This window comes from Dermacentor andersoni, chromosome 7 (genome assembly GCF_023375885.2).
Source record: "Dermacentor andersoni chromosome 7, qqDerAnde1_hic_scaffold, whole genome shotgun sequence".
Taxonomy (NCBI): Eukaryota; Metazoa; Arthropoda; class Arachnida; order Ixodida; family Ixodidae; genus Dermacentor; species Dermacentor andersoni.
In genome coordinates this window covers 135,364,943-135,375,306 of record NC_092820.1, presented here as the reverse complement: position 1 = coordinate 135,375,306, position 10,364 = coordinate 135,364,943, and the positions used below count along the sequence as shown (strand labels likewise).

General features: G+C 47.7%; 1 protein-coding gene across 1 annotated transcript; it reads left to right on the top strand.

Moving 5' to 3' along the window:
* Positions 1 to 952: 952 nt before the first annotated feature.
* On the top strand, positions 953 to 3,618 carry LOC126534515 (sulfotransferase ssu-1-like). The gene is made up of 2 exons (XM_050181780.3): positions 953 to 2,078; positions 2,461 to 3,618. Exon 2 carries the CDS (start codon positions 2,493 to 2,495, stop codon positions 3,429 to 3,431), a length of 939 nt encoding a protein of 312 aa, XP_050037737.1. The 5' UTR covers positions 953 to 2,078; positions 2,461 to 2,492; the 3' UTR covers positions 3,432 to 3,618.
* Positions 3,619 to 10,364: the final 6,746 nt, after the last annotated feature.

Below are 10,364 nucleotides of genomic sequence, written 5' to 3'. Positions count from 1 at the left end.
AATTAGTCATTGTTTCGCTTCGGGGGGCTATGAGTTACACATAGGATATGTTGGTTATGACGTTAATGCGATTATTTCATAGTCATTTATTACAACTCAGAATTCAACAAGCTTCAATGTGTAACATAATTACATGCACATTGCCAGACCACCCCCTCAGATCCGCCTGTGCATGGAAAAGCGAGAATATGATTCCGTTTAACTGAAGTTATTTTCCCATCGGCGCCATGCTTCAGTAAACATGACACAATCAAAGCATATCGGAAGATTGTGTATGAGCTGTTCCAGTCGCTCGCATTCTTCGAGAACTCTATCGTGCCAAAGCTACCCACCCAGATTTCCGACGTCATAATCCCACCTCTTCCTGCAAAGTTAGAACCATGCTGTTCGCCTGGGGGCGACCAGGACTCTTCTTCGACCGTTGCCAGCCTAGCCACAACTACACCACTGCGAGCAGCGCTTTAGCAGTCACGTCGTCACTTATCTAACCCGTCCTCTGTTCCGACCCAGACCATCAAACTTTGAGCCACTCCTGACTTTTTGCCTTTAGCTTCTAGGCTTCTACTTGTGGCCGATCTGTTGTGTCGCTCTATTGAGTTCCGCCCTCTTCTTACCGCCTGTTTCAAAGGGGAAACTTATTGAATCTTGTGTCATACTGACAACCTACATAATTCTACTTCTTTACGAGGTTTCGTCGATGTTGTAACTAATGCCACAATCACATGTAGCATTACACAATCAGATAAGTATGTAGCCGACACAACGAAAATTATTTCCCTTTTGTTAACACATTGCAAACCATATGCATGCACATACAACATTACACAATGATGCTACATTTTATCGCGCTGTTCGTAAATCACATTCCGCATGTTTACATTTGAGTTTTTCAATTAAATCACATTGTCCCGCGTGCGTGCGTGCGTGCGTGTGTGTGTGTGTGTGTGTGTGTGTGTGTGTGTTGTTTGATGTCGCAATATTTATTGAGCGTGCTTAGCCAATATGCTAGAAAATCACGTCCCCGAAGGTTACCTTGGATCATGCTTGACGTTTCAATGGCTTGTATAGGGGACATTGCATCGGGGTTTGGCAGGCTTAGTCCTTAGTATTTATTTTAGTACTCGCCATGTTTCACATATATATTTTCCCATAGGTAAGTATTTACCAACGGCGTTATTCAATTTATCGCATTACAGGGAATGATAGTTACTCGCACTACAAAGAGTGGTCTTGGTTTTCTTATTTTTAATTTTTTATTTTAGCGACTGACCCGCTGTTGCTTAGTTTCTGAGTGTTTTCTCCATTCATTTTATTACTGTTTCCAGCATCTGTGGCGATACTTTTCCTGACTCCAAAGGAACGCTTGGTACTTTTGCTTGTTGGCCTAATTGGATTTCTGGTGGGAGATCTTCAATGTTGCCAAAAATTAAAGAATTGCATTATTTAAATTTGATTGTGCGAAGTTGGCGTGTATTCGTCAACGAACCTCCTCCTGCAAAATTCAGAAGGTGGTTCGGGAGGTAGAAAAGTACGCAGGTGAGCAACCCCCGAAATTTCAAATTTATTCTTGTTTGGACAAAACAGGTAGAATCGTTCGGGTAGGATGTGAGTGCTTTATACGTGCACCGAAAAAAAAGTCTTGTCGCTAAATTAAGTGAGCATGTGGGGTGAGCGCTCGCAAAGCTACAAGCGTCAGCAAATGCGATGCTTTCGTCAGTTCGTATTCGTTGCTCATTCAGTAACCTCCTAGGCCTTGTTCACGATATCTGTACTCAACGACCGGCTCATGCTGCAAGTTATCTTGGCTGCGGTTTGGCCTCCAGAAAACTTGGCGGCACTTTGTGGATGATATTACGGCCTTCCAACCGGTGTCTTATCTCGAGATATCCTGCATTTACGAGCACTGGGAACTGCAACATAACAGTGCCAGCTTGTTCAGTTGCTGGCATTTTTTTCGGTCGAGAACCTCAGCGTAGCTCGTATTTGTCAGCGCGACGACGAGCTTCGTTCGAGGAACTATTTTGCGAAGTATTAACAGTGAGACAAAGCCAACGGCTGTGTTTTCTAGCACGAAAAAGGTGAGCGACCCAATCTTTTCTTTCTGCACAATCTTGCTTTGAAGGAATGACGTAAACGTTGGCGGGTATCACTTCTTTATAGCCACTGCGAGTCTTAAAGGCGCGCTCCACCATGTGTTAACTGCCCACGTTGCCCTATCATTGCTGCTCGTCAGTTCTGCATTGCGTTTTGGAGTTTGTTGAATAATTTCCTCATTTTGGGGAAGGGGGGCCCCTCCTTAGTCTGAAGATTCATGAAAAGTGCCCCTCACAGTGCACTTCACATAGGTTATGTCGGGAACGTCCCGCAACTTTCCTAATGATACATATTTGTGCACTATGCATTAAAAACGTCTATTTCAATGCTCAGTATCTAACCTGTATTTAAATTCTGCTTTTGTAGTACACAGTCTGCTTACGTCACGGCTTCTGCTGATGGGGTACTTCAAGACAGTGCAAGGGGTGACTGTTCCGGCTTTTTTTCCTGATGACGCTGTTGCATCGGCCCTGGCGTACGAGCCGCGTGCGGGAGATGTTTTCATCGTCACCTACCCAAAGTGTGGTACAACTTGGGTCCAGTACATCGCGTACAGCCTCTTTCACGACGGTGAGCCTCCGAGTAGCATCGCGGAGCTGCTCAAGAACTCTCCGTTCTTAGAGCTCCATGGCGCCGACGCAGTATATGGCATGCCAAGGCCGGGCGCAATCAAGACTCATCTGCCCTTCCACCAGCTGAAGTTTTCCACACGAGCAAAATACATCTATGTCGCCAGGAACCCGTATGACGTGTGTGTATCAGCATACCATCATATTAGAACGCTGACGGCCAGCGAAGAAGACCTTATGGAGCTCGACGAATTCGTTAAACTCTTCGTCGCGCGAGCAGGTGGCAAAGCATGCTACCTCGAAAACAGCCTTCTTCCATGGTATTCCCGCCGAATGGAGAGCAATGTGCTGTTCTTGACCTACGAACAACTCCTCGCTGACACCAAGGCACAAGTGAAAAGAGTGGCTGAATTCTTGGGACAGGAGGAAGGTCAACGCGTCTCCACTGACCCAGGCTTGTTGCAGCGCGTTGTGGACTCGTCTACGAAAGAACGCATGCGGCCGTTTTTAAAAGACTTCATCAGACAGAACGTCGAGCTTGTCGTGAAACAAAGGGAGCGCAGGAACGCCCGCATAGCACCGGAATTACAGAAATTAGTGGAACTTCTTAGGCGCCACCCACCAAGGCACGAGTTCGTGCGTGACGATTCTGTTGGGGGCTATAAGAATTTCCTCACTGCGGACAACAAAGCAGCGTTGAAGGAATGGATTGCCGCCAAGACTTCCGGTACCGACGTTATGCGACTTTGGCAAGACGTTGGCATTTAGCAGTCAACAATGCGTCGTCGAACGCACGTCTCTGTCGACCACGTTGGTCAGGTTGAACTCTAAAGCGTTATCCGGATCGAAGATCCTGAAACTGGGGTCACGTGGAGTTGCTACAGTGACTAACACTCGCACCATGGTCGTTCAATATATCCTTTCATGATGAAAAATATTAAAGGACCTTACAAGTACTGTGAAGGCTTGAGTGTGATCGCAGCGTGCACTGTTTTTCTCTATCTGTCCTTTTTTTTCTCTTTGCCATCATGTAGACACCATTTTACTGTGTGTTAAGGCCCTGCACGGCTTCCGGTTTGATTACCGCCATAGCTTGCTAAATTTAGCTTACAAAGAGGGTAATGGTGAGTACTAGGAGTGCGTTGAAACAAAGGCCTTCAGAGTTTAAGCAGAGTTGCCTTGCCCGTAACTACATTTTTAGAAGTTTGCCGTAAGTCGCACGAAAAACCAGAATTATTAGTGCTGAGGCAATCCAGAGATTTGATATGAAAACGTAAAAAAGGTATTTTACGTTCGATGGACCGACATTGCAACGCGCCTTTTCTTTACTGGTGCAGTATTAACGTTGCTGAGCGGTCCTTCAAGTTTTGCGCTTGCGTTATAATGTTCGTTCTGCCCACCGTGCACATGGAAAAGTTGACGATGATGGTCGACAACGCTGTTTGCCTGTTCGCTCGTTTTGCTGCGTTATTCCGCTCTCTTACTTAGTGTGCGGTGTACTCGGGTAGAAGACCTCTTTCTGCTACTGCCGAGGTTGCGGCCGCCAATGATGTATGTGCTTCGGACTCCATAGCAGTACGTGCTGCCCGAGCCAGAAAGCCCGAGGCGCGCTGGAGACGTGGCGTCACAGCCAATGGGAAGTTAGGTGTAATTTTTTTTGCTGCTACAGACGCCGCCAGCTTTTCGCTCAATGGGCCACTTAACGCTTTCGCATGAGAAAAAAAAGGGCACCCTATATGAGAACGTACTACGCGTGAAACTTGGGATGGTTCATTTGTGCCAGGCTCATAAATGTGGTTCCATGCGTAAGTTTTACTGCTATCTCAAGGCCATAATATTGTAGCAAGACATCATTTTGGAGACAGCAAACAGGTCAACAGAAGCCAGGATGACGAACTGCGCACGTGCGAAAGAGCAAGTGCAAGCTGCACCGCCCAGCCGCAACGTGAAAGCTCGTGAACTTCGGAAGGCAAGATGGCCTGAGCTAGTGCTGCCAGGTTTCCCAGGTCGGATACCTGGCGAACCTGGGAAACCAAATGGACCGGGTTGGTGCTACCGGGCCCGCCGGGACGAGAAAATGGCACTCCTGAGGCGAACCACCGGACCAGGTTTGTGCTATCAGAGCAGCCGGGGAGATACGCGGTGTTCTGGGTTGAGGTAGGTGTACGAGTGCGGCTTAAGGAGGTTGCTGAAGATGCGGCCGGGGTGGCGCATTTCCTTCTGATTGCGTGCGTGCTGTTCCGGCCGATGAGCGGGCGTCTCATGGCCCGCTCGGCTGTGTGGCACTACTGTAAGTGTCACACTACTGTAATGGCCCACACAACCAGGCATCGAAACAGCAAGGTGACCACGATCGCGGAGACAACTTAAATTACCTCGTTTTTGTATAATTTGTTTTACATGCAAAGCTATATATGGCTAGCCGGTTCGTTCGTCCATCCGTATGTCGCCTGTACGCCGAAAACTCCTCTGGTGCAACCTCATGCACATGCGCGCGCAAAAAAAGAAGGACAGGCGCGCGATTGGCTGCGCCAGTGGAGACGCCGTTGCTCTTCGTCGCAGCAGTGCGCGCGCGCAGCCCTTTCTCTCCGGCTCCAAAATGGCTAAGCCACGCGTCAAATGAACTCTTGAGCAGCAGGCAGTTTTCTAAGAGCAAAGCCGCGAGCAGAACCGGGAACGAGCTCGTCTACGCCGTGCCGATGCTGCAGCGCGGGCACAAGAACGATATCCGCAAGTTGAGCGCAAGAAGCAACTACGTACCGAGGATCCGGCAGCCTACCAAGCCGTCGTTTATTGAACCGTCAGAATTAACCCAGTGATAAACGTCGGGGTTGCACGCTGCAGCTTCGCTGGTTAGCCATCTGTACGGAGTGCTTGGGCGGTGATTTTGTTATTAATAAATTTATCTTCGATTATTCTGTGCGAGCCCAAGAAATTGATTCCCTAATGCGATTTGTGATATACAATTTATAGCGAGCATCGGTGCTAGCGGACATTTCAAAAGCCCCTATCTCAGAAAACGATCGTGAAACATATCGGCAAGGAATGGGCCAGAGCAACATTTTTCTTTTCGCTTCCACGGCTCTCTACCTGAGGGCCCAAGATTTACAACAAATGTGTGACGTTTACTCCCCGCACCTAGACGTGCCGTAACGGCTGGCATAAATTGATGATAGACATTAGGCTACGCAGAATTCATAGTGTTCTTTTGTGCAGCACGGATCGTTGCTAAAGACCACTAGAAATTAAAATTGGTTTAGAGGGTATATATCTTTAACGTAAAGAGAGGGCATGCCCGATTTACACAAGGCTGCTGAATAATTTTTCATTTAGGATAAGGGGTAAGACCTGGCCTGTTTGTGGAAGGCGCCAGGAAAGATGTGTAGTAAGTAAACACATACTGGCATCACAATGCAGTTTCTAGAAACGGACATTCAGTGGCGCACAAACTCGTGCACACACACACACACACACACACACACACACACACACACGCACACACACGCACACACGCACACACACGCACACACACACACACGCACACGCACACACGCGCACACGCGCACACGCTCACACGCGCACACGCGCACACATGCACACGCGCACACGCACACACGCACGCTCGCACACACACACACACACACACACACACACACACACACACACACACACACACACACACACACACACACACACACACACACACACACGCACACGCACACGCACACGCACACGCACACGCACACACACACACACACACACACACACACACACAAGATGTAAAAAGAAGCCGCTTCATAACCACATTCCGAAGCATAGTTTATAATGTAAAAGACCTACAGGGCTTCTTTGGTGGCAGTGTTTCTAATGCGTAAGCATTCTTCGGCGAGCTTCCCAGCCCTGCCGCGCGAAATATGTAATGCCTTCTATCTGCACAAAACTCCGTAATTTGCAAATTTGCGGCCGTTAATCGTTATGGTAGTGTAAATGTAGATGATTTTAAGGGATGAGGAACAATTTAAAGCAAAAAAAAAAAATAAGAAAAGGAGAAGACGCATAGACATACATAGGGCACATTACAAAATGCATGGGTTACCTTGAAGTAGAGGTTGGCCAACTGAAGTTTGGGGGTCGGTCAACTAGAAATTTGGGGTTGGGGCAACTTGAAGGTTGGCGGTGGGCCAATTGATATTAGGAAGTGGGCCAACTTGAAATGTGGGGTGGGGCAACCTAAGTTAGGAGGCGGGCAAACTTAATTTGGGGCTGGACCAACTTGAAATTTTTACATTGGCCAAGTTAAATTTCGGAGTGGGGAACTTGAAATTTGAAGGCGGGCGAACTGAAATTTGGGGGTGGGCCAACTTGAATTTCGAGGGTGGCCCGACTTGAACGTGGGAGTGGGCCAACTTAAATTTAGGGGTAGGCCAGTTTAAAATTTTGACGAGCACCAATTGAAATTTGGGGCCGGGTCAACTAAAATTTGGGGTAGGCCTAGTTAAATTTCAGTGTGGGCCAACTTGAAATTTGGGGGTGGGCCTAGTTAAATTCGGAAGTAGGCCAACTTAAGATTTGGGGCTGGGTCATCTCAAACTTGGGTGTGGGCCAACTTGAAATTTGCATGTGGGCCAACTTACATTTCGGAACCCATTCCCAATACCCACCCCAACACAACTTAAATGTCGGGCTGGGCCTACTTGAAATTTGGGAGTGGGCACACTTGATATTTTTGGGGTGGCTCGTCCAATTGAACGAGGCTCAGCGTCCTTCGAGTTGTGAACACCTCAGGGGAGAGCAAGCGCTTTGGGACGTTTGGCGCGTTCTGATTGGGCGTTACCGGGACGCCGTCAGAACGCCGGCGAGAGCTTGCCTGGAGAAGGGACGGGCCCATAACGCAGCCTTGTGAGAGTGACAGCGAGGGTAACGCGACAACGCGGTGAGGCAGTCTCCCCTCACGCAACGCCTCGCACGCTACTGGGGCAGCTGGCGTTCCCTTTCGACTACTCTGCTTCATCGATGCGCACTCGTACCCGGCGTTCCAGCTCAATTGGTGCGATTGCATTGAAGGGACTGGATACGGCGAGAAAACTTGACAAGTGTCAACTAAATCCTGAGAATTCATTGCCACTAGAAAGGCCATCGGTAGACTCACATAAGGTGGCAAAGCCAAGTAAGCCAAGCAAAAACGAAGTCACAGCCGAGCCAAACAATTCTTACGCATAATAGACAATTGTCAAAAATTCTGCAGCTTTTCATTCTACCTCGAGTTTTAACGTCCTCAAATTTCAGGAAATCTCAAAGGCACAGGTATAGGTAGTCGCCATCTAGCCTTACGTCTGTGTTGCTTTAGCTTTCAGTGCATCATCAAGGAATTTCTTGGAAATTGTACTTTTGTATTGAATCTGCGTGTGACTTAAACTTTTGTGCATTTTTCTAGTCGTGACTATTCAAATTTTGAAAGGGGAGCTTGTCGAAAATTGTGCACGGCATGTGAATATATTTTAACGTTTCGCTTTGTACAGAAATTCAATTTGCGATAAGGCATATGTAGTGTCATATTTAAAGCAGTGTGATTCAACCACAACGCCATTTGGGGAGGGCTATATGCTAACAAAGAATACAATGAATGGTAGATGTCGCGGCGTAAGAAGGAGCCATTTCTTTTTGCATGCGTTACAGAAAAGGACGTATATGCAAACACTGCATTCCTAACACACGGTACTCAACAAACAAATCACAATAATGCTAGTGCACGCCTTTCCATATCTTCTGAGCCATCCTGAACAGTCCATGCATAGGACAATGGTGTACAAACATGTTAGTGATACCTGAATTCACATAGCCTTAAAGGATAATTATATCTTCCTGCAATGCAAGAATTACACGTAATATGTGGCTCTAAACCAGGTGAATAAAACGAGGTGTGAGGCCGGGCTAGCTGGTAAGCCATGGCTTGCAGACAAAGGACGGACAGGCACGACGGAGGCAGGCGCTTGCCTGCACCGTGTCCTTTCGTTCATTGTGTGCAGTCGCGATGTGGTCATCATCAGTAAAACGCGCTGCGAAAGCGAAAATAGATTCTCTGGGTATTGCACAAGACGAAGCCAAGCTCGGTGAAAACGTTTTTACGAACTTTTTAAAGCTTAGAAGAGGGCTAGTTGGTTGACCAAGTGGAGCACCACAATATGAACTGGTAAAAAAAAAATGTGCAGTCATCCACAATATAAGAAAGGTGCTAGGCTTTCAATGAAGGCTTACTAAAGCTGTGAAAATGTGGGTGGAAAATAATGCAAAACGAAAATAAAATTCCTCTCGCACACGCGTCAAGAATTCCGGGAAGTTAATTCGCCTCCTATCGAAGTAGGATAACGTACCTAATTTACTCACGTTCATATATCTTCGTACTTCAGATACGAACTGAAGGGATGGTAATGCGATTGCCTCGTTTTTTTTTTTTGCACACTTCAATGGCTAATAGATTCTATTAAAGCCAGCAGCGGCCAAGAATTCGTGTGACGCAAATAGACGCATAGCAGTGACACGTTCGGCAGTGATTGGCGATATAATACTCCAGTCCTACATCCAGGCTTACTGATTTTGCTTGGTCATCTGTTGTGACACGACGTAAAGTACTGTTCTGTTACGAAAGACCTTAGCGTATTACGGAAGAACGACTCTGGACCAAAGGCAGGTGACGTCACTCCCTAACGTGCTTGCCGAAATCCAGTCTTCCAGTGTCTGTCGGTGATTGTCAGAAATAAATTTCTTGTAGCCCCCCACAGAACCTTCACGCACAAAGTCGTGTGTAGGTGCACGGTTCCTCAAGGATTTCAGCAGGCCATCCAGCTCCTTCGGGATGGGCGCGTTTCTACGCTTGCTGTGCTGTACGGCGAGCTCGATGACGGCCATGAGAAAATTCTTGAAGAGTGGGCGCATGCTCTCCTTCGATGTCATTTCGACCACGCGTTGCAGCATGGATGGGTCTCTGGACACGCGCCGACCGTACTCGGGACCTAAGAACTCGGCAATCCTCTTCACCTGCAGCTTGGCGTCATCGTGCAGCTCTTCGTACGTGAGGAAGAGAACGTTGCTCTCGTGTCTTCGAGTGTACCACGGAATGAGGCTGCCTTTTAAGTAGCATCCGTAGTTGCTGCGGCCGGATACAAAGCGCTTGACGTGCTCGTCGAAGGTGATGACATCTTCTTCGGCGACCGTCATCGTTCGGATCTGATGGTAGGCAGAGACGCAGACGTCGTAAGGGTTTCTAGCGACGTAGATATACTTAGCGTTATACGAAAATCTATTCTCTTCAAAAGGAAGGTGAGTCTTGATGGTGCCTGGCCTAGACATAGTCTCAACAGCAGCGGCACCGAAAAGCTCGACAAACGGTGATGCGGCGAGGAATTGTGAAAGTTCCGCCGGTGGCTTAGCATCGTGTAAGATGCCGTATGAGACGTACTGAACCCAGGTTGTGCCGCACTTTGGGTATGCAGTGACAAAAATGTCACCTGGTCGCGGTTTATAAGACAAAGCCGAAAGAATGGCGTCGTTTGGGAAAAAGCACCCGAAAGGGATGCCTTGCACGGTCTTGATGTGTCTCATGGCTGGAGAAGGTGATATGACAGAAGATAACCTGTAAGGAAAAAAACTGCATTTCAGAACCGGTACTTCACTACTTCACTAAACTCGAGGGGACAGTAAGCT